Below are 26265 nucleotides of genomic sequence, written 5' to 3'. Positions count from 1 at the left end.
AGAGAGGGCACCTATTCTACAACTCTGTCTCCATCACTCAACCTCATCCACCCATCATCTACACCAATGCCATCTACTGTCCACCACCACTAGTATTTTCTCAAACAATCACAAACATCCATGCCCATGGTGGGATTCGAACCTACAGTGCTTTTGGCTAGAGAGCAGATATGCTAACCACTCAGCCAACCAGGCCAGTAGTTTTAGTGTGAATAACAGGAATGAATTACTACTATAGTATAAAAAAGGAAGTGAATACTAATTTATTACAAAATAATTTATTATTTGTATTGGATTTACATTTTATTTTTCCCCAAACTGTAAATAAGGACAGAATTAGGTGGTATAAATAAACGAATGAGTATCAGTACACAGCACTACTGCATACTATTACCAGGTAAAAATAACATAAAATACCAGCATAGTGTATTAACTTTATGCACTCATATTCATTCATTTTGCCTTAACTATTAAATAATTAATGTACAACTTATTTGCAATAATTATTTATAATTGAAATACCAAACTCCTAGAAAGCAGTTTTTCAATATTCAAATTATTACAGTAGTTGTTGTTCTGTACTCCATCTTACACACACACACACACACACACGCACGCACGCAAAAAAAAAAAAAAACTCGAGTAGCTGACATAAATATATATTTATAATGAAACACTTCATAGTATTTGCAACACAATCACAGATTGATATTTCCTTGATAATGTAACCGGCTTCATTCATCACTCCACAAACTATTACATGTGCTACATGGTGGCAGATATTATAAAATAATACTCAGCATACAAGTCCATCAGAGAACAAAAATTAAGCTTTTCTTAGTCTTGAAACATGATGCATACAAATAGTGAATTATATGTACATGTCTCATGAACGAGTAATCCTGATCCATTTAGATTTCCAATTTCATTCACATTAAAATGGAATATGAAATATCTTACGTGTAATTTAGAATTAATCGTCAGTTTATTACAGTAGTTGGTATGTAACATCAAACCACTGGTTCTTTAATATTTCCAGACTGGAAAAAACTAATGCTGGTTTTCTAACAGGCTTATGCCAAGGATGTTATTTTATATAAGCACAATAATTATAATAATAAGCAAATAATATATAAGCAAAAATTGTTTTTGCAAGTATAATATTCACATATTAAGCAATAGTCACAGAGAATAGACAATTTAATAGCAGTCTGGTGGTAATACCATGAATAATTCTATTATAAAGCTGACCAGCTTGAGCAGTGAGACTGATCTTGAAACAAGAGTGATATCATGCATCGCTTTACTATCAGGCTGATTTATGAAGATAATCTTGCAAGAACAATTTTAAAGGCTTCAGGATAACTAAAAACCATTTTATATCATATAAACAATATCATCATACCAACATCACCAAGAATACATCACTATCAAATTCTTAACTTTACAGCTGACTATCAAGACTAAAAGAGAACAAAACACTAGGACAAGATGCTTTGTTGTATTCTTATGTAATCCTGATTGATCCAAATGAATATTTACATATGATATGAAATTACAGTTGAATACATGTTTATAAGAACGTTTTTTTTTTTTTTTTTTGGGGGGGGGGGGTCACTGAACTGTGCCTTCAAGCACAAAGAGGATAAACTATCTTGATTTATTAGAAAGAAAATTTATAAAAAAATAATTTCCCTTTTGTTTCTACTATTTAAACAGGAAATTTTGTTGTTCTTCAGAAATAATTTAGGTTTATTATAAAGTGAGAAAGCAAACATTTTACATATAGCAAAATATTTAAATTCAGCAGCTTTTACCTAAACTAATGGAACCTTTTAAATAATTATACTGTTCAAAACATATACTGTCAAAAAAAGCAAGAAACAAATGCTGCAACATTTAATGATTTTGGATTTCTGGAAATTATTTCTATGTAGCACCAAGATTAAAAGTAGAAGTAAAGGCCTAAATTTTATGTATCAGGTGCAAATACCTTTTTTATCCAATTTAAAGGCTTCAAATTAAATGTTTGCAATTACTAATTTAATTTTGTTATTAAACTATGTCATTGTAACCTAATACTGTCTTGGCCTCATTACTGTGTTTGGTATTAAATATATATTATGATATAATCTCTTTCACATAACTTAAAAAGTGCATCAAATAGGTGATCATCTTTCTGCTTAAGAATTTCTGGTCTTTTCTTCTACCATTGCAATTTTTTAAATATTTATCATATTATTATTTATTTATTTAGACAGATTTGGTTGCCTAAGTTTGAGAGAGGATGAAGTGCAGAAGGTAACAAAAAATAAAAGGGGGGAGTGAATTAAGATAATACAGGAATATGAAAAGCAAGAGAGGTTATAAACTACATGAGAAAAGAAGAGGTGGTATGATAAAAATACATTGTTACTTATTATATTCTTAATATTAGCCTTCCACCATGAAATAAGTTCACAGAAAGAACTTCACAAATTATCCAATTTCTTCTCCCCACCCAATTAATTTGAACATATGCAATTTACAGACAAAAAAATACTATTGTTGTTGGTTGTGGGTAGACGGCAATGAGAGTAGTAGTGTAGTTGAACGATTGAATAGTGGAGGTGGTGAGTTGTAGGTCGTTGAAGGATTAAATAGTGGAGTAGAGGGCCCTCCTGTAATAACAACTTATATGTAGCACTACTACCAAACATGTCTTAGGATGGGTTTATGTTTGTGAATGTGAAACCAACTTCACAACCATAGCATGCATCAGTGCTAACAAAAAATTAGTGAAGAATCTTACAGGCAGTAGCATGATCGATATTTACCTTTATGTACTTTGTAATGTGTTCCTTTTGTTTTCACGACAGTTGGGTGTTTCACTAAGTTCATTAAGCATGTAAGCTTAGTGGCTCAACATAAATGGCATTGATGATGGTGGTAGTAGTATTGTTGTGTGTATTTGGAGAATTAAGTAGTATGGGTGATGGTGAAATGAGTGTAGAGTGCACTCCCACATTGAGTCCTTGGAGGTCACATAATAATAATAAAAGGATTTTTCAAATGATAGTTAATAGCAGTTTTCTAGAATATGATAGAAATTTTTATGACATAATAAGATGGGAAAGAATAAGAGGGCAGCTCTGGTTCTTGCTCAATCTCCTATATATATATATATTTTTTTTTTTTTTTTTAATTTTTTTTTTTATAAGTAGAACTTACAGGAAGAAGAAAAAAAAGTTAAGTTTTAAGGATAGTAAAAAATGCATTTAAAACATACTCTGTTCTTTATTCTATTCAGTTAATATCACAGACTACAGTCATTAAAAATGATTAGTGAAATCAAACAACTATTTTTTTCAAATTAGGTTTAAATATAAAATCAGCAAAGGGATTAAAACAATGAAAAGAGAAAATATGCACTTTTAACATCTTTTCAGTCACTCATATATAACTGAGGAAATTAAATAGGGAAACAGAATTATCACAAGACTAGCATCATGAGAAATTATAGGTATTAATTTATACAGTGTTCTATTAATTTTTACAAACTGAACTGAGAGCAAGGTCTGAAACAAAACAGCTGATTAACAACTGGAAATCACTGATGTAGGAATTCTAATCAGTTGACACATAGCATCAGTGACAGAATCATAAAAACAAACAAACAAAAAAATATATATATACTATAGTATAATATATATATATATATTAGACTGAAACTTAATGTTATTAATGTTTCAAAAATATGTAAGAAGAGCTAATCTGAGGCTGTAATCATCATTTAAGTAGAATGACTAGAAATCTGTATAGAAGTGTGTCCAAGTGCAAATCAAATTAAATAAAACTGAACTGAATTCAATTTGAGAACAATTCATTTCTAAAATGATTAGTGACATAACTTATCCAGATCAACAATAATAATATTCTCCAATGCAGATGTTAATAATTATTACACACACATTTATAAACCTGTATAAACAGGCTGAAGATTTTGTGCGAAGCAATCTTGTTCTAGTAATTCCCAATGACGTAATCGAATCCTGAGAAAGAACCGCAAGCTTGCATACATCATTAGTGGCAGAAGTAGAACTGAAAAAAAAAAAAAAAAAACTGTTCAGAATTACAAAATATATCAATTTAGTCTCCTTTTTATGCATTAATGTTAAATTAACCAGAAAAAAATCATCCAATAATAAGACTGTACAGAAAATCTAATTTTGATATAATCACAATCCACAACAAAATAGCCAGAGTGATCACTTTATAAATGCTATGGTCCATTTCTAAGAATAGAGCAATTTGTATTTATAATATCACTATAAGTTTTTATTTAAACTTAACATAACAATGATCAGATGGCTCTGAGTTACCAATATTATCTAGTTTGTCATACTGAGCAGAGATATTATCCACTTGGAGTAAACAAACCGGCTATTTATACAACTGTCCACTACAACAAAATACTCCTGTAGTCTCTGTGAGTTCTCTATAGCAAGAATCCACTAATACCAACAGGAGTAATTAATTTATGATTATGTACCTTAAAGATAATTTTCTTGAATTTTGCATTTCTCAATTTTGCCAGTTTTCTTCAATAACAATTTGATCATCTGGGAAAAGTATCCCAGCCTAACAAATGTGACTGACTTGTAAAGCATGGGGGAAGGAGAAGGAACATGTAAAATTTTCCCAAGTGGCTTAATGATCACTGAAACAGTTTGTTATAGCCAGCAAAGGTTGCTCGATTGGTAGTGCCTCTGCTACTAATGGCTTGCAAAAAGTTAAGCAAGTTTGAGCACGGTTAGTAGTTGGAAGGGATTTAAATGGTTCGATGCTGTTGGCACACTCTCCCTCGATGAATCTTTGGACTCCCTGGAGGTGTCACATAATCATAATAATAATAACAATAATAATAGCACAAGGTTCACTATACAGGTAACCCTTGTATAATGTGGATGTTAGGTTCCACAGAAATGCCGCGTTATGCGAGACTCAGATCACGTAGAAAAAGTACGGTTATGTTCCAAAATCGTTTATTTTTTTAATTATATAAACAACGACATATCCAACAAAAATATATTTTTATTTAATTCAGGTAATTCAGGTAAGTTAAGAAAACAAACTTAAATAAATACATAGTATAAAATTATAAAAATTACAAATTGTGCATAAACTTCATTGCACATAATGCATAAATGTTTAGGCAAAATAAAATAAAGTGAATGTTTTAATCGTCATCATTGTCTATAAAACTAACATTTCGTAGATGTTCTTTATTTATGAGTGGTTGGACGTCATCATCACTTGAAATCTCTGGGACATCATTTGTATAATTCTCATTGCATACTTTGGCTGGTTTAGTTATCAAGCAGTCAGTAATAAGACCTTGCTTATTACTATGCTGCAATTTTTTTATTAAGTTCATAATACGGAGCTAAACAAATATCCAACTGTCTCGTGAATTTTCCGGAACGCTCCATTGAGGGATCATTATCTGTAAAATAACTTCCTAATTTTCTTGCCAAGTCCAATTCTTCTGCTAATTTCTTTAAACTGAATTCTTTAACGGATTAATCACAATCTTCGGGAGAATTTCCCCCACCATTTGGTTCGACGTTATCTATTAACTGTACCAGTTCCTCCTCATTTAAATCTATTTCCCCATCAATTAATTCACTAATTTCATTTTCAACCATATCGCAAAAGCCCTCTAAGTGGCCATTACTATAAAAATTATTTTTTTTACATAAAAAAGCATTACATATTAATTATGTATATAACTCACCAGAAAATAAAGTGCTCAGCTTGAGATTAACACACTTATGATTTTTAATGTGCTTTCCCAGCAAAAAAAAAGAAGACAATTTTCAACTATAAACACTTTATGTGGTGTTATGTCGGAAATAACTGGCCCACTATCAGTCAGCCATTTGTTTCAGACCCAACATGAGAAAATAGTGACTTACGATAAAGACATGCTTATACTCTCAAGAGCAGGGGTAATGAAGTAATAAATAAATTGTAATCAAAAGGTATATCAACTTAATTAACAATATTGTTGCACAGTAGTCCAAATACTATTTTAGAATCATGCCCAATATGGGAAAATTATGCTGAACAAATCAGAGTCATATGTTAACCAATCAACGGAAGGTCAGATCACTATGTAAGAGTCCACAGTGACACAGCAGAAAGCCCGTACAGTCATCCGGTAACCCCTGCCGTAACAGTTCTGTCAAGAGAGGCGTCAAGAAAAGGATATGACATCATCGATACCTGACTAATCAGAGATAGCTAAGTGAGTGACGAAGGCAGAGAGAGAGAGGGCACTCGCGGATGAGATATAAGGAGCGGCGCGCACTTCAAATGTTCTCTTGTTCCTGCATTTTTTCCCCTGTGTTCCTGTTCAAAGGCCGCGAAATTTTTTTTGCAGTATCATAGTTACTTCGGTTAAATTTATTGTGTTTCTTTTAACATTTTTACTAACTTGTTTATTTTATTAACCGTTAACTTGCTGGCAGCGCTTTTTAGCACTACGGGATCATTTTTAGAGTCTTTGGACTCTGAAAATTAGAGTCTTCGGCCTCTAAAAACAGGGGTTATATAAAAGGTTATATAAAATATTTATATAAAGGGTTATATAAAAGGTTATATAGAGGATCTTATAGAGGTTTTATAAAAACCTCTATAAGATCCTCGTCCATGTTCTCAACAATAGACTGAAGATCGGGATGAGGTACGTCATCAAAAGCACACAAGTGTATGGTGTTCCTGGTCGATCGATGAAGTTCAATTCATCCTCATGAGAAGTGCTACGTCTGGTTAACATCAAGAACTATTCTATGGCATTGTTGACTATTGATCTCAACCGAGTGTTCGACAGCATCTGGCATTCCTTTCTCTTCAACATCTTGGAGAAAGTTGGGGTCAGCAGTGGACTCCTCAACATCATCAGAGGAGGCTACAACAACAGCTCCACTCGCCTCCTCATTAACGGACACCTATCTGACCCCATTACCATCCAGAAAGGGGTAAAACAATGGTGTCCTCTCAGTCCACTGCTCTTTGCACTAGCCCTTGAACTGTTCCTGCGGGCTGTCAACAACTCTCATGCGGTTAGAGGAAGCCCACTTCCTCTCACCACGGATGATTCCAAGGTAATCGCCTACGCAGATGACATGGTGGGCACTCTTAGGGACAATGACTCCATACTGAATTTTTATAACATCTTAGATAAGTTCAAAGTGCCGGGGCTAACATCCGACCCCAACAAAACCAAGATCAAAGCATATGGAGTCTGGAAACTGAACAACATCCCTGCAGGTCTCGTCCCTACTGCCGACCTCCTTACTATCTTGGGGGTACCGTTTGAAGAACAGCCCTTGCTCAACATAGAACATCTCAACAAACAACACCATCGAGAAACTCAAGGACTGGAAAAATGGACAGCTCTCACTCTCCTCTAGGGCCTCTGTCATCAAGACCATCATATGCCCTGCGCTTCAGCACGTCCTGAACATTACCAACATCAGTAAGGATCAGGAAATCCGGCTTTACAGGAAGCCCCTGAAGTTCTTCTGGGGCAGTCTATGCCAGGAAGTTGACATTAAGATCCTTCAACTTCTGGAGAAGCTGGGGGGCTTTGGCCTCACCTCCCTTAACATCAGATACCTAAGCAACACCGCTTTCCACCTAAACAGCATACTGCAGACTACACATCCCTGCAGCTATCCTGTGAGGTATTTCTTGGGTTTCAAGCTTCCCCTTTTTTGGTATCCCAGTCCACCAGGGTCCCAAGCCGGACATTGTTCCAGAAGATTACAACAGACTGTGCCAGTTTATGCAACAACTCTGCTCGTCGGGTGTGAACATCACCGGGATCCGGAACAGTTATACATGGTATGAACATTTCTTTAACATCCTTCGTACCGATGTTCCGGATCTGGGGATCTACAACAACGAGATCCTCTTCGGCCACCTCTCCAAACATCGAGGCTACCCATCTAGAAAAGACCTGGCTTGGAGGATTACGTATGGACACCTTCCAGTCAACATCAACATCTGGCGGTTCCACAACACCTGAACCCCTTTTGTGACTTCTGCGGGAGCCTGGACACCATAGAGCACGCCTTCTAACGGTGTCCCATTTCCATCTTGGTGTGGAGGAGGCTAAGCGACGTGCTCCACATCCCCCTCCTACTGCAGGAGCAAGTCATCTTCCTGCAATTCACTCACCCAGCTAACAACAAGCAGAAGTTAGTGGTATTTATGATTAATGAGCTTAAGTACCACATCTGGAAGGTAAGAAAGAAATTTTCTAATCCTACTAATCCTCCCAATCTGTTGGATCTCTCTCAGATTGTTTTTTTTACAAGTGCTACGTTTCCTTAAGGAGGTTTTTACATCTCAAAAAGGAGGCTCTGGGTGACACCACATTTAAGAACAAGTGGTGTTCACCTCCAATCCTGTGTAATGTCAGAAACAATACCATCAAGTTCTGCCTGCTGCTGCTTTAAGATCTCCATCTGCAGCAGCAGCTCCACTTCTAGTCATTTCCTTGGTCTCTGCATCCCCCCCCCAAGGAGAGAACTGAAGTGATGGCAATAGGATGGCAGACATCTTCCTTTTTTTGGGGTAGGCTGGATATGAGCTAGCTGAGCATGAAACATTGTAGAGACAAATAGGGCAGGAGTTTGCTCGGGACAAATCTGATTAGAAATGGAGAGAGCCACTGGGACCAAAAGACATTTTAGTATCTAAATTATTTAGTCTGCTTCAGATGTCTTTTTGACAGGAGACAGTGTTCAGGTTATGGTATGGTAGGAGTCATCTATGCAGGAGTTGGATGAGAAGAGCGATGTCAGGAAATCAGCTTTATTTTTAGGTGCTGTAACAGTGATACCACCTGAATGAGTGAGTGAGTGAGAGAGAGGGGAGGATATACAGGTCAGCAGAAGTTGCATCCAATAACGTTTGAAAAGGACCAGAAGCCATAGTTCCATATGGATAGGAGGTGGGGGTTTCCTATTGGTCTTTATGCAATCAGATGTGGATTTGTCGATAGCTTTTGTATTTATTGCATGCTTTGGCATAGGCTGCATATCGGTCTTAATGAAATCTATCTGTGGTAAGCTAAGTTTTTTCCTTCAACTATTTGGTACAGCTTTTATTAAACCACAGCTCACAAAGTGGATAAGAATTTTGGGCTGTATGAGGAATGATGGCCCTCATGCTGATGAGAATAATTTCAGTGACTCACTCTGAGTCACTGAAATTATTCCCTGATGTAGTAGCCAGATCATGGAAAGGAAGAGCAAAGTTCCAGAGGTTGTCCCAGTTGGTACCTTTGTAGTACCAAAGGTTATGAGGTTTGTAGTGGCTGGACGGAGGGTGTACTCCTACCAACTCAAATGCAAATTGTATATCTACCACCTCAAATTCTTCATAGCCTCCTCTACTCTCCCAATATCATTCATCTTTTTTTAACAAGTTCCCCATTCATATACTGCTTTTTGATATCTGTCCAGCAGCTTTGATATCTGTTAGTGAGCGACCTACTTAACAAGTGTAATATCCATCCCCATTTGTTCTAATTCTTATAACAGAGTTCCATACAGTATTCTGTCAAACGCTTTTGCAAAATTCAGTGGAATCATCATGTAGCCATTTCCCTTATCCAACTCAGCTATTACTCTATTATAAAAAGTTAGTAAATTAATATGGCATGACAAAGTCATGTTGTCCTTCATACAGTATCATATTTTTATCCATCCATTGTTAAACACAGGCATTCCCTGGGTTACAAACGAGATACATTCCTGAGAATGTCTTTAGGTCGGATTTGTACAGAACTCAGATCCCTGATGAACAGCGCATATACTTTTTTTTTTTTTTTTTTTTTACGGTAATAATAATAATATAATGGCTCATATGTAGCAATAATAATAATAATACAGTATAATACTGTAATAATAATACCCCTGTACTGTAATAATAAGTTACAGAAACTATTGTGCTCCCTCTTTTAATTCAAACAAACAGAACATAACAACAAACTCATACAAAAAGTTTAAATAGGAGAAATTTAAGTTAAGACGTAAGTCATGCTGTGCATAAGCAACCATATAAACAATGAGACTAGCCGCTAGCGTAAAGATCCTGTGCCAACGAACCGCTTACGAATGTGGGTTTGTTTACATGTGCGGAAGAAACAAATTCCCAAATTATTACTTTAATTATTTAATTATCCTTATGGAAAGTCCATTCATAAGTATGGAACGGTGGAATTCGGATTGTCCATAACCCGGGGACCGCCTGTACTCTTTCTGACCAATTTTTCCGGTAATTTTACCATCGCGCCTGAGATACTGATTGGTCTATAATTTGCTACTGCATTCTCCCTCTTGCAAGGAAATTATTTTGCCCTCTTTCTACTCCCTTGGAACTCTACCAGAGTTGAGAACTAAAATTAAGGAGCCTACTCAAAGGTATTGCCAGTTCCCTTGTACATTCTTGCAAAACCCTAGCTGATATTCCATCTAATCCCACAGCTGTATTTACATTGAGATTCCACAATATCCTAAGAACCTCCAATTCATCCACTTCTGTTCTCACATCAGTCTGTCACATATGTTACAGCAGTAACCTGACTTGGGTGTATATCCTTGCAAAGTGACCGCTCACTATTTTATCTGCTTCTGTCACATATGTTACAGCAGTAACCTGACTTGGGTGTATACCCTTGCAAAGTGGTCACTCACTATTTTATCTGCTTCTGTCACCTTGTGACCATCATCATTCATTAAGGTTAATCTTCCATAGTCATTCTTCCTATTACTTGCCACATAATGAAAGAAGTTGGAACTTTATTTTGCATTTGGTTAGACTATAATAAATTTAGTTTAATCCTTTATTCAAGTGTAAGCAAACAAAGTTTGCACCTGAAAATATCTTCAGGACTGAGGTAAGGTGGTACATCCCTTGGCAACTCGTAGCTTTTGTAAGCAAACTTTGTTTGCTTACACAAGGATTGGATAAAGGATTAAACTAAATTTATTATAGCCTAACCAAGTATTGGTACCTTTGTAGTACCAAGGGTTATGAGGTTCGTAGTGGCTGGATGGAGGGTGTACTCCTACCAACTCAAATGCAAATTGTATATCTACCACCTCAAATTCTTCATAGCCTCCTCTACTCTCCCAATATCATTCATCTTTTTTTTAACAAGTTCCCCATTCATATACTGCTTTTTGATATCCGTCCAGCAGCTTTGATATCTGTTAATGAGCGACCTACTTAACAAGTGTAATATCCATCCCAACATCTTTCTCTAAATCAGAGTAATTTAATAATAAGGTGGTACACCAGTTGTTAACTCGTATAGGTAAATATGACCTCTCAATTGCTTCTGACTTAGTATCACCACTCTGGGTCTGCCTCCCACTGACGAGACCTAAAGGTTGAAACTGGTCTGGATACTGGCCCTTCCCTTAATGCATACATGTCCACAAGGAGATGTGCTTTGCATTATGGGAGATACTGAGACAAGGAGTGATGAGAGCTTGATCTGCCTTTCCTACGAGTTGCCAAGGGATGTACCACTTTACCTCAGTCCTGAAGATATTTTCAGGTGCAAACTTTGTTTGCTTACACTTGGATAAAGGATTAAACTAAATTTATTATACTTGTTGAGAGGCTTATACGCTGGTTAGACATAATAACTAATATTTAAGGAATTGACAGCGTATACTGGAAATATAGATTAAATAAACTTTAATATACACTTTCCGATATTTCGGCGAACGTCACGTTGCCATCTTCTTGGGAACTTACTAAAAAGACACGTGCACACAAGTACTAATACAACAAATGAGACTGAGGCTAGGACGCTAGCGTTTTCCTAAAGTCCTGATGGTGCCCCCTGGCGGGCTATATTGGTAGTTCTTGGCCTTTGGGCTGAAGATCTTTTGATAAAAGTTTCCCAAATTTGGGGCAGTTTCATGCATCCAAATTTGTTGAGGTTTGGCATGTTCCTAAGGGCCGAGGCTGATTCCATGAATAGTCTTTCATACTTGAACTTGCTGCGGTGTATTACTGTGGCTTTCTTCCATCTTATTCTGTGGCGAGTATCCAGAGTGTGGTCTGCAAGCCCAGAGTGGCTGTACTGGTGAAATCGGATGTAATCCTTGTGTTCTGAGATTCTGATATTTGCTGTCCTGCCTGTTTGGCCAAAGTAGGACAGTTTACAGCTGCAAGGGACCTGGTATACACCAGGTAGGTCTAGGGGAAGTGGTTGGTCTTTGGTGGAGCGGATAAGGGATGCCAGTTTTCTATGTGGTCTGTAACAGGTGGTCAAGTCATGTTTTTTTAAGATTTTATTGATTTTTTCTGAGGTGCCTCTGATGTAGGGAATAGTGATGGATTTAGAGTAATCTTTTTTGTGAAGGGGAGGGGGTGGTGGGTTGTGGATAACTGGGTTAAGTATTTTTTGGATTTTTTGGAGGGGGTAGCCGTTGGCTGAGAAAGTGTCACGGATGTGATTTAGTTCAGTGGTTAGGGCTTGATCATTAGAACAGATTATTTTTGCCCTGTTGAATAATGTTTTAATAACTCCATATTGTTGTGAGGGGGGGGGGGGATTGTTGGTGAATGTATCTGCCTGTATGGGTGGGTTTTCTATAAACTGAGAAAACCAAGGTTCCATCAGGTTGGCGGGTGACTAGTGTGTCTAGGAAGGGGAGGTTATTGTTTTCCTCTTTTTCCAGGGTGAATTTGATTCTAGGGTGTTGGTTGTTCAAGTGTGTTAGGAAGGAGAGGAGTGAATCCGGGCCATGTGGCCAAATAGCGAAAACATCATCAACATAGTGAAGCCATATGGTAGGTTTTTGTGGGGCTGAGTTTAAGGCTTTCTCTTCAAACATCTCCATGAAAAAGTTGGCCAAGGGTGGGGAAAGTGGTGAACCCATGGCTGTCCCCTCTATCTGTTTGTAGAATTTTTCCTGCACAAAATACACAAAGAAAATGAACTGTGTTAAATTCAAACACCGCTTCATCTCACAGAAAGCTCTCCGTATTTACAACCGCGCTAGCCAGGCATTACTTCGGGAGCAAATTACCGCTACACGCGGTTCCCTAGCCGATATAAACAGCGCTATAGCAACGCTGGAAAACGAGCTTTCACATACGCTGAATCACGAGCTTTGGTCGGTCCTACATGACGTCTCGTGTATGGCAGCTAAAAAAGAATTTGAACGAGTACGAAGCCGACATATCAACAAGTTTGATAAATTAACAAAGAACTCGGCGTCGAAACTACAAACCAACACTGTTGTTAACCTATCGTCAGCTACCTTAAAGCCAGAAGCAATCCACGCTCTGTGACGTGGTCACAACTTCGCCATTGCTCCTAGGAAATTACCGGCCGAGGAATTAATGATTCAAATTGAACGCGGGATTCGCCAACTTCCAACCCACATCGCCAACGACATTAGATTGGATGTAGCCTGTGTTCTCAATAAAGCAAAACCTCCAAAATCCAACATATCCATTAGTGAATACAAGACACTACAAGAATTGAAGAGAAACAAAAAAATAGTGATCACCAAAGCGGATAAGGGGAACGCCACTGTGGTACTCAATCTTAAAGACTACACAGGTAAGCTCAAGGCTTTATTATTAGATCGCTCCACTTACCTCCCCATTGATTACAATCCCACCAGCTCACAAATTAGAAAACTCCATAGGCTCCTTAAGAAGGTCACTTCTTGGCCTGTGGAGATTACCAACAGACTAAAACCCTATAACTCTAGACCCCCCCGCATATATGGGCTCCCAAAAATACACAAAGAAAATGTGCCATTACGTCCCATAGTGGATGGCATTAATTCCCCCACTTACAAACTAGCCAAGCATTTAGCCAAAGCGCTCTCACACTATACTGGCAATACACCATCACACATAAAAAACTCAGCCCACTTCAAAGCCAGTATAAAAAACCTTACACTCCAACACAATGACATAATGGTCAGTTTTGATGTCTCCTCCCTATTCACGAATGTCCCTCTCAAAGAAACCTTAGAGCTAATCCAAGCTAAATTTCCTCCCGATATCTCAGCCCTATTTCAGTTTACAATGAACTCAGGCTATTTCGTTTGGCAGGAAAAATTCTACAAACAGATAGAGGGGACAGCCATGGGTTCACCACTTTCCCCACCCTTGGCCAACTTTTTCATGGAGATGTTTGAAGAGAAAGCCTTAAACTCAGCCCCACAAAAACCTACCATATGGCTTCGCTATGTTGATGATGTTTTCGCTATTTGGCCACATGGCCCGGATTCACTCCTCTCCTTCCTAACACACTTGAACAACCAACACCCTAGAATCAAATTCACCCTGGAAAAAGAGGAAAACAATAACCTCCCCTTCCTAGACACACTAGTCACCCGCCAACCTGATGGAACCTTGGTTTTCTCAGTTTATAGAAAACCCACCCATACAGGCAGATACATTCACCAACAATCCCACCCGCCCCCTCACAACAATATGGAGTTATTAAAACATTATTCAACAGGGCAAAAATAATCTGTTCTAATGATCAAGCCCTAACCACTGAACTAAATCACATCTGTGACACTTTCTCAGCCAACGGCTACCCCCTCCAAAAAATCCAAAAATACTTAACCCAGTTATCCACAACCCACCACCCCCTCCCCTTCACAAAAAAGATTACTCTAAATCCATCACTATTCCCTACATCAGAGGCACCTCGGAAAAAATCAATAAAATCTTAAAAAAACATGACTTGACCACCTGTTACAGACCACATAGAAAACTGGCATCCCTTATCCGCTCCACCAAAGACCAACCACTTCCCCTAGACCTACCTGGTGTATACCAGGTCCCTTGCAGCTGTAAACTGTCCTACTTTGGCCAAACAGGCAGGACAGCAAATATCAGAATCTCAGAACACAAGGATTACATCCGATTTCACCAGTACAGCCACTCTGGGCTTGCAGACCACACTCTGGATACTCGCCACAGAATAAGATGGAAGAAAGCCACAGTAATACACCGCAGCAAGTTCAAGTATGAAAGACTATTCATGGAATCAGCCTCGGCCCTTAGGAACATGCCAAACCTCAACAAATTTGGATGCATGAAACTGCCCCAAATTTGGGAAACTTTTATCAAAAGATCTTCAGCCCAAAGGCCAAGAACTACCAATATAGCCCACCAGGGAGCACCATCAGGACTTTAGGAAAACGCTAGCGTCCTAGCCTCAGTCTCATTTGTTGTATTAGTACTTGTGTGCACGTGTCTTTTTAGTAAGTTCCCAAGAAGATGGCAACGTGACGTTCGCCGAAATATCGGAAAGTGTATATTAAAGTTTATTTAATCTATATTTCCAGTATACGCTGTCAATTCCTTAAATATTAGTTATTAAATTTATTATAATGAAAGAACTCTTTGGGATTTCCTTTGGCCTGCTTGGCTAGTTTCTTCTTGCAACTGGATTTTGTCTTCCTTGCCATGCTGGTCACCTTTCTTGCCTGAGCCTTGTACTGTTCATGAGTTTGCTGGTCATCTTTCGATTTATATACCCTGCTTAATAAAATTACTCATTCATCTAACTCCTGCCTGATTAACCCTCCTTACTTTAGTTATACAATTTAATATTGCTTCCTCTAGATGACCCTTAGCTATCTCCCATGCACTATTAACATCCTAACCCTGCAGTGTTTTGTGCAATGGCACAGATTTAAGCTTCTTCCTAAGCTTGTCAAAATCAATTGTCTTGTAGTTCCACATATACTCCTTCTTGACAGAATATTCCTCATGTATTACAATCTCCCAAGTCCAGATGACATGGTCATTTTCACAAATTGGAGGCAATATGGTCATCTTGGTTATGGATAGCTCTTCTGATCCCTATGACCAGGTCCAATATGCTCACACCCCTAGCCCCCCCCCTCCATCACATTTATATAAATTTATTTAATACAGTTGAGGATAACAATTTCCTGCACTTTTGGAATAGTAAGGCAGTCATTACAATTGAGGTTAGGTCAATGAAATAGAGCTTCGGCACTTTTTTTGTATATACATTCGTGTTTATATGTGGATCTAGAAGATAGTGTTTTCAATTCTGTTTTGTGCCAGGCCAGATTTGTGAGGTTTGATAATCTGGATGTGGTTTTGATGTTCAGAGACATTTATTGACAGATCTTCCTGTTTGTCCATAGTAAGACATGTTGTGCAAACATGGTACTTAGTATATGCCAGGTATCATCAGCAGTGAAAGTTTGTCTTCTGGAAAAGGTAGCAGGTTATCAATTATCTCTTAGTAGGCATGTAAATTCCATTTCTTTCCTGCCATGATCTTTCTTCTTTGCAGTCTATATCTCCATAGTTGAAATCTTCCATAATAATCACTTGCCCTATACTAATTAGCTAATGCATGTCTTCTAGATTATCCATGGAACTCCCTGGCCTATAGCAACAACTAACTGTATGTTGTCTTACTATCCTTGATCTCATACCAGACTGCTTCAAATGAACAGTCACTTTCCCATCTACCTCCTATTCTTTTTGGCTGCAATTCATCCGCTATCATCAGCAGCCCCCCCTTCCCCATCCTGTCTTCCCTGAAAATACTAGACTTTGTTAAAGATACCAAGCTATTTTAAACCTGGTTTTTACTCCATTTCCCAAGTAAGCAAACAGACAAATAAGTCAAGTTTGTGCCTGCACATAATACAAGTCTAAGTGACCCGTAAAGTAGTACAAGTCTAGGCAACTCGTGGTAAAGTTGGAATAAGCTCTGATCACTATTCTTAATATTTACCCTTAATGCAAAGCCCATCTCCTTGAGGAGATGAATGATGCTATGCATTAAAGGCAAGGAGGCCACTACCCAGACTGGTTTTGACCTTTATTGAGGTCTCATCAGTTGGAGCCAGGCTAGAAATACCAAGGTTAGGTAAATACCAGGGTAGTGGTCCCCTTGCCTTGAATGCATAGCATCATACATCTCCTCAAGGAGATGGGCTTTGCATTAAGAGCAAATATTAAGAATAGTGATCAGAGCTTATTCCAACTTTACCATGAGTTGCCTAGACTTGTACTACTTTACGGATCACTTAGACTTGCATTATGTGCAGGCGCAAACTTGACTTATTTGTCTGTTTGCTTACTTGGGAAATGGAGTAAAAATCAGGATTAAAATAGCTTGGTATCTTTAACATATATTATACCCAAGGTAGAAAACTTTCTAATATTATACTTTACTTTCTATCCCTGGAACTACATCATCTGCTGTCAATCAAGTCTTACTAATGCCTATACTTTTGGTGAGGATGCAGTAACCAATGCCAAAAACTCTTCCGTTTTGTTCCTGATACTTCTTGCATTATTATATAGAAATTGCAGCATCCCTTTAGGCCGCTCCCCCACCTTTACTTTCTGAAATGACTACCTAATTCAATACTTTTGCTTAAGAGACTAGATTCCACACTTGGTCATTATAGCATTGTGGGTGCCATCACACAAACTCACCTGCTTCCACAATAATTGCTTAAGTTTTCTTGAATTTGTACTTCAGCATGCTTGGTGAACAAAGCTCTCACTAGACAACTAACACCAAAACTGTTTAGATGCAGTCCATTAGCATTATCCAAAGCCTTCTTTCTGTCAAACATAGACCAGAGATCCACAAATCCTATGTCATTCCTTCTGCACAACCTACGTATAGATTCATTAGTTACCAATGCTCTCCTCCTCCTCAGTTTGCCTATCGTAATGTGGCAGGATGCTTACAATCTTCACCTTCTTGCTCTTCAGTTTTGTTTCTTCTAACAACTCCTTTACATCCTCCCTCATATAATACTTCTCACACCTGTTCTTCTTCTGAGGAATCTCTAAAACAAGAACTGTAAACTATTAACCAAACAGCCTCATTAAATAGTTATAATCCATTTGAATAACTCAAAAAATAATTGCATCTCCCATATAGCACCCAGACAAGAAGTTTACTTCTATACTATATATAAGAGGCATCTTTGAAAGGGCAGCAAAAATTATGATAAAATATAAACTCATTGCTACCTGACATTGTGCAACATGGCAGGAAGATCCGTCAATAAATGTCTCTGAATATCAAGACCACATCCAGATTATCAAACCTCATAAATCTGGCCTGGCACAAAACGGAATTGAAAACACTAGCTGCTAGATCCATATATAAACATGAATGTATAGACAAAGAAAGTGATAAGCTTTACTTCATTGTCCTAACCTCAATTATAATGACTGCCTTACTGTTCCAGAAGTGCATGAAATTGTTATCCTCAACTGTATTAAATAAATTTATAGTCTCTTATATTTTATGTTTAACTAATCTATTTTAATTTATTTTCAGCTAAATAGTGTTAACCCATGAACACAAGACTGTATACATAGAGGGATTCTAATTTAACGCATGCATTCTACCATTTTGTTATTCTAATTCCTTATTGTTGGTTACTGTTTGCACAACATGATGTCTTATGATACACAAGATGAAATATCTGCATAATAAATTTAATTTTTACTGTGGTACATGTGATTCTATAGTTATGACACCCATATGGATCTTCTTGCCATATTGTAATAACAACAGTGTCTCCCACAGACCACTGCTTGGACTGGCAAAGCATGTGGCAACTGATCAGGAAACCTCCTGACTTGTTACTGATAGGTTTGGTCCATGAACTATCTAACAAACAGCCTACAGCATTGGTTTGTTTTTAGTGCTGTACCCTCAAAATGGAAATCTTAGTTTCTAAATGCATTTGGCATGTCCTTGAAAGTGTTTTCCACTTCTTCATGCAGTGCTGATACCTTGAAAGGTATCAACACTGCATGGAGAAGTGGAAAACAGAAACCAGAACTCCTGCTCTGGAGCCCAAGCACAGCATTTGCCAGCCACTTCAGGCTTCTAATAAGTAGGTTGCTGGTATTTCATATTTCAACAGACAAAAGTAATCTACCACCTGTTGGTCTAGTTGGTATTTCCTACAACTAGGAATATATCATTTTGTAGTGGGAATGCTTGGAAGGTGTGCCAAGTCCTTTTTTTTTGGAACAGACTACAGCACAAAAATATGGGCTGAGAACAGGGAAAGCTGTATATTGCACGCACTCTCCCATTAGTAGTCTATTATTGTATGATATTTAACAATTTTAGTTTTAAAATTTTAGAATGCTGTTCCGGAATAATATATTAATTTTTTGTCAGTTTGAGCCATTTTTTTGTCTGACAAACAAAATTCACTTAACTCCAACTGTAAGTAATCGGTCCTTCGTAACATGAAGGGCCAACCAACTTTTGCAAGTATGATCATGAAATTTAATACACAGATAGCTTTGTCATAACCTACAGTACCATAAGTTTTGCTGATCCCACTTAATAACAGAGGACCCAATCAAATTCCTGTAGATATTATCTAAACAGTAAGAGTCAAGGACATCAACTTTGATATACAGCTTTCTTGTCATAAATGAGTTTGATTGCTACTTTTCAAACTACAGGTACCAACTAAAAATTCTGCAGATTTCATCTAAATGAAAAGAGCATAGATAATTAATTTTGTCACAAGTTAAAATCTTTTGTGTGATATATAACCATATGTATTAATTTAATTCTTCATAAAACTTGGAGTTTCTATTCAGTGAATTGCAAGACTGCTCATCAAGCAATATTCTGGGCAGCTGCTTTTCATCTACCAGTTGCTGCCACATTTAGTGCTACCCTCCTATTTAAGACGTACTTTTGGGTTTGTTAGAGAGGGGTTTATTTACAACTTCGTAAGTATCTAATGTAAATTTTCATAATGGTGGGAGTTATCCCTACAAAACATAAAAAGGCAAGAACACACACATTAACAGACATGGCAGATTTCAGAGACAGGATTAATCACTATCATCACATTATTAGGTTATAATAATAAAAGTTATTCAGCCATTGAACATGCCAATGACTTAAATAAAATAAGATGGAATGAGTTGGGGCATAAAACATTTTTCATTCTTAGCTGATAAACACACAATCTAGATGTTCGCTTATATTTGTAAATTTTATAATTATTCTTTCAAAATTCATTGGGCTGGCAAAATTAATTGGGCAAACCAATAAAAGTTATGATGCTACTATATTATTATTATTATTACATCACACCTCCAGGGAGTCCAAAGACTCATCGAGGGAGGGCATCTATTCTACAACTCTACATCTCACTACTCCACCAACCTTCATCATCTACCACCAACACCATCTATCGCTGACTACTACCACTAGTACTTTCACCGACAATCACAAACATCCATGCGCAAAGCGGGATTCGAACCCGCAGCCTTTTGGCTGGAGAGTGGATATGCTAACAACGCGGCCAACCAGGCCGGCATTCAACTGACAACATGTTTATTGTACTGAATCTTAAAATCCTTAACAATCTTTACATTAACAACATATTCTAGTAATGTGTTCCCCATTCACCTGCAATTCCCCAAGTAAAAAAAAAAAATCTACTCCTCACACCCTTCTTTGTTACACTCTTACCCAACTTCCAGGGATGGCCTGGTTTTTCCTCTCTCTCACTTGTTACTCTTTATAATCTCCCTCTGTATTAATCTGATAATAGTCCCTCACTAGCTTAAACATCTTTATCATATCACCTCTTTTCCTCCTATCCACCAAACTCTGAAGTCTACATTCCAGGTATCAACCTACACATTTTTCAGCCAGAGTGCATGTCACATCATCCTATCAACTGTGCTACAGAGGCACAACTTCCTTTCAAGTATCAAAGAATAATATTCCCATCCTTAACATTCGTTAGATCTTGAATGGGAGAATTTATAAAAAAAAAATTTATTCATTCAAGATTTAACAAGTCTAACATATCAACAAAGAGAAACTTGTACTTAAGCAAACAAAAGGATTGTAAATAGGGCTATAAATAACTTTAAATGTAGAATCATAAAAGAAAACTTGTTTTTTTTTAATCTAAGTAAAGATTTCCAGTTTGTAAAATATAACTATAAAAGGGTATTCTATGTGAAATGAAATGTTTATCAAAGTGTAAACAAAAGTCCAAAGTTCGCGGGCAAACTGTTTGGATGAACGTTTGGCTTGAGGCATAAGCATATACATGGAAATGTGGCGCTAGCTCATTTTCCCGGAAGATGCTACACAAGGAGACGCGGTATACTGGATCATCTTGCGGGCAAAGAAGACCAGTGCCGTGTGGAAGAACATGGCAGTAAAGAGGGCACCAATGGTGCAGAATAAAAGACTTTTTCTGTTTTTTTTTTTTTTTTTTCTCCTGACCTTTTCTGGGTGTTTTACATGGTTGGATGTTGGGCTTCTCTCTCACCCCCTGATGGATTCCGGATCACCCTGAGATGTTAGATGTCAGCACCCGCAGTTCCAGCGCCCTGACTAGCTAGCTCCTCGGGATGGAATAGCTGAACCAGCAGCTCTGACGAGGACAAGTGACAACGGAACCGGACAGATGTGGGCATATCGCCAGACATTCAGGAAAGCCAAGTAGGATGACCTCTATGAGTAACCACGTGGATAAAGGCCAAGCGGAGATGTTCTGATCCCAATTCAAGGAAGAAGGATCGGGCTGTGTAAGACGAAAATGTGAATTAAGTGACGGATCTGTTAATCTTCCCAAGAGCTGGTAATGTACAGAATTTTGTTATTCCTTTCCCACTTAGAGTGAAGAATTCTTATATAGTTAGTGAGCAAAGACAATGTAGTATAGAACTCTTAGGTGATTATCGATGATAGCAGTGGCTTAACTCCACTGAGCATTTTGTTAGAGAAAGTTTATAGATTTGTGACAGGTATTTTATGTGAATAACTAACGTAATTTAGAAGAGAACTGAATGGATGAAATTTGAGACTTGTATAATGTGCAGTTTAATGCTTAATCTTATAGAAGGAGCTAATGATTATGTCCATTTGTGTTTTAATTGGTTTAACTAGTTCTTTACTTTAGAATGATATAAAATTGACTGAATGCATGAATGTAAATGTATAACCTTAAGATCTCAATAAATGTGCTTTATGTTTTGTACCTGACATTAGCCTGAGAATGAATTCAAATTACCACTCATAAAAACGGAACCTAAGCAGAGTAGAATAGATGTTTAAGAGCCACGATTGCAAACGATATTAAACATAGTTGATATTGAGAATTTCGGTGCTAAGAATAAGTGTTAGATTCTTCACCTCTGTATGTTATCTGAGAGAGTTTCCCTGGTTAAGAGTTCCTTCTGACATAAAGATATTGGCTGGCGCAGCATAACAAATAAATTTGCCAGTTATCTGATCTGGAGATAATCTCAGACAGTAACCACAAAGGATTTTTCCCCCTAACAAAGGGTAAACCCTTTGTCCGAGTAATTGATACATGTGATTAATCTAGAAATCGGCCAGATATATAGATAGTCTTTCTATATTGTGTACTGAAGGCAAAATTTAGGTTTAAACCTTGAGAGTAATTAGGGTAAAAGCAAATTAGATCTAAATAAGGAAAAACAAGTATAAATTACAACAAAGTAACGAGAGTGGTGACATAACACATTCACATGAAATAAATATACTATAAAGATTTAATGCTTATTCTTAATTTTTAAATAGCAACTTAAATTTTCAATTAAAGTGAACTATTAATAACAAACCAAACTGATGACTTACCAAGAGTGAAAGATACAACTATACCAACTGTTGCATTTGACAAGCGGCATTTCTTATTTTCCATTACATAGAACAGACTGCTGCAGTAAACAGGTATGGCATGACCTTTTGGACATAAGGCATGTTTAGGACACTGATATGGCTCACAATATGTACACTAAGAAAAATTTTAATAAGAAATTTTGAAATTTTCCATTCTGAATTTAGAAGAAAATGAAATAAAACAAAGGAAATATAAGTTAATTAAAATGCAATTATCATAGTTTGTGTGCTTTCATGTAGCACAAAGTTGCCCTCTTAAACTTATTTATTGGCAATGCAATCACTCTCTCTCCAATGACAATCTGTCTCATTATTAATCATGAGATAAATCTACATTTTGCAAATGATGCTTAACATAGCCTTATTTTTCATTTCCTTTTGTCTTTTTTTTCTCTCTGTGTGTATCCCCCCCCCCCCCACCACCGCTTCCATCATGTACTGGAAAAAGCTTATTCACATAAATTTTGTGTTTTTGTTTTATTATTGTTATTTTACAGAATCTACATGGAGTCAAGAAACTCATCATGGGAGACCCAAACTAGATATTATATACACAAAACCTATCATACTTCTCCTCCATATAACTCATTCACTTTAAGGGAACTCACAAATAATTCTGGCAATCCATTCGGCTCATTCACTACTCCCCATGCAAAAAAATTCTAGTCCACACACCTTTGCTAACCATGCCCTTACACAACTTTCATGGATGACTCGTAGTTCCCTGACTATACTGTACATTGAAAAATTTTCTTTGCTTCAATTTTTATAAAATCCTTTATATCTTATAAAGGTTTTTTTAATATATATATATCTTATAAGTTAAGGGTCAAAGCTGTATAACTGAGAGGAGACCTCCACACAGCCTTTAAAGGAATGCGGAGAACCGACCAGGGCTTCTGACCTAATGTCCAATCCTCACCTACTCGTGGTGCACCCTGTTAGGTATCTACTTGGATACTGAACGGACGAGGATGGGCTGGCAATTTGGGATTTAGCCGACCAAATTGTATTCTTATTGGTTAAACCAAAATATAGAATGATGGTACAACATGACAAAATTTCATGCAGGCTGGGGCATCGCCCGGTTAAACAAGGCCCCCATCGTTTTCGCCAGGGAACCAGGGCGAACAACGAAAAGTCAGCTACTGGAACAAATCTGAAAATAAACCCCAACTCAACATCACCAGAGTTAAAGATTGGTACTATCGACGTACGAAGCCCGAATGGCAAAGAAATGGAGCTAGCTGAGGAAATGGATAAGTACCAGATTGACATAATAGGGGTGACTGAAACAAAAAAGACAAAAACTGGTGAGATCTTTCTGAGCAATAAATACAAAATGTTATATTCAGGCAATGACAATCAAGGAAAAGAAGGAGTAGCCATAGTATTCAACACAAAATACGAGGCTAATCTTCTTGAATGGCAGTCAGTCTCAAGTAGAGTAATGTCGGGAAAATATGAGAATGGGGAACTGGACAATGAGACTTATTTGTGCCTATGGTCCGATAGAAGGTTCTACTAAGGTAGAAGTGGAGGAATTTTTTGAGGCTTTAGAAAAGCAACTGACACAATGAAAAATGAAAAGTTGGTCCTTGTTGGGGATCTAAATAGCAGAGTAGGAAATGATTGTGAGACATACAAAAATATTTTGGAAAAATTTGGAGAAAAGAGCTAATAATAATGGCAAATACCTGTTGGATTTCTGCTAAGGACATGGACTGGTTATTACTAACACCATGTTCCAACATAAAAATGTGCACAAATTCACATGGAGAGAAGAGGCTAGGAATAAGAAAAGTCTTATTGACTATGTTATTGATGATAGTGATGTTTTCTCCTTGGTGCAGGATACCAGAGTGTACAGAGGATTTGAAATTGGAAGTGATCACTATTTAGTCTTGAGCAGGATAAAACTGAATTTCATATTGAAAAGAATAACATGTAAGAAAGTTTTAAAGCGAATAAAAGTTGAGCAGCTCTCAGATGTGAACTGTAGACTAAAATACACAAAGAATATTGAAGAAAAAATGAAAGAGTTTGAGAACAGGAATCAAACCTTGGAGATTCAGTGGCAAACTCTGAAGAAAACATTGATTGATTCTGCCAGAGAGGCATGTGGTGAGGTTGTCTGTAAGGATAAAAAAATCAGAACTCCCTGGTGGACAAAGGAAGTTAAAGAGGCAGTGAAGGAAAAGAAGAATGCATACCAAAAGTTCTGTCAAATAAGTCAGCTTGTGCTCTTAGAGAATATAGAGACAAATGCAAGAATGCTAAACACTGTGTAAGACTAGCTAAACAAAAGTCATGGGAGGACTTTGGCAAGAATATAGAAAATAAATATCAAGAAGGTGGCAAAATATTCTGGAGGTTGTTGAAGAAGCTTAAGAATGGAGGAAAGAGTGCTGTAAAAGGAATTAGAGATGATAAAGGTGACATGATAACGGGAGAAAAAGATATCCTTGAAGTATGGAGTAATTACTTTGAAAAACTGCTAAATGAAACAAGCAGTGATGACAGCACAGTGGTAAAAAACACTGACCAGGCATGTAGTCAGGAATACATATCCATACTTGAAGTAGAAAAGCCATTAAAGGCTTGAAATGTGGAAAGGCAGCAGGAGTAGATGATATTCGAACCAGAAATGCTGAAGTATGGTGGTATAAGAGTCTTACAGTGGCTGCACTGCATAGTTCAGAAAGCCTGGACAGAGGGACGAATTCCCGATGATTGGAGTAGAGCTCTCATAGTACCCATATATAAAAAGGGAAATAAAACTGCATGTGAGAATTATAGAGGTATTTCCCTACTGAGTGTTCCTGACAAGATCTAAGAAGTATACTTGAGAAACGGTTGAGAAGAATTGTGGAAGAAAAGCTTGGTGAAGAACAAGCTGGATTCAGGCCAAATAGAGGCTGTCAGGATCAGATCTTCACTTTACGACAAATAGTCGAGAAAGCGTGGGAATATAACAAAGATCTGTATTTAAGTTTTGTCGATCTGGAAAAGCCATATGACAAGGTACCAAGAGAGAAGCTATTCAATACGCTGCAGTTATATGGTGTCAATGGGGCATTATATCAAGCAATACTTAATCTTTATTTGAGTTGTAAGTCAGCAGTTAGAATTGAAGGAAGTATAGGAAAATGCTTTAATGTTAAATCTGGTGTGAGACAAGGATGTACATTATCCCCTCTGTTATTCATTATCTATATGGATCACATTATGAAGGAAAGTGGTATTAAACATGATATCAAAATTGGAGATGTTAATGTCAGCGCTTTGCTTTATGCGGATGATGTTATACTTCTAAATAAATCTGCTACAAGTCTGCAAGATTCTCTGACTAAATTGAATAGCTGTTGTAATAGATATGGTATGAAGGTCAGCAATAAAAAGACAAAGACAATGAAAATAGGCAGAATCATTGAAAATGTCAACTGTGTTGTGACTGGAGAACCTGTGGAACAAGTAAAACATTTCAG

General features: G+C 37.2%; 1 protein-coding gene across 3 annotated transcripts in view; it reads right to left on the bottom strand.

Moving 5' to 3' along the window:
- Positions 1–264: 264 nt before the first annotated feature.
- The window catches only part of LOC150106395 (uncharacterized), a 137136-nt gene continuing 111135 nt past the window's right edge, over positions 265–26265 (bottom strand). For all 3 annotated transcript variants that reach the window (XM_090392421.1, XM_090392420.1, XM_090392422.1), the window contains exons 6-7: positions 22736–22892; positions 265–4080 (exon numbers count right to left, since the gene is read on the bottom strand). In XM_090392421.1, coding sequence (XP_090248547.1) covers positions 3953–4080; positions 22736–22892 — 285 coding nt within the window. In that variant the 3' untranslated portion in view covers positions 265–3952. The remainder of the gene's footprint in view (positions 4081–22735; positions 22893–26265) is intronic.

This window comes from Typopeltis vanoorti, chromosome 5 (assembly GCF_054136105.1).
Source record: "Typopeltis vanoorti isolate ZY-2024b chromosome 5, IOZ_Tvanoo_1.0, whole genome shotgun sequence".
NCBI classification, from domain to species: domain Eukaryota; kingdom Metazoa; phylum Arthropoda; class Arachnida; order Uropygi; family Thelyphonidae; genus Typopeltis; species Typopeltis vanoorti.
Note: the sequence above shows the minus strand (reverse complement) of the source record. Positions and strands in the feature narration are given on the sequence as shown.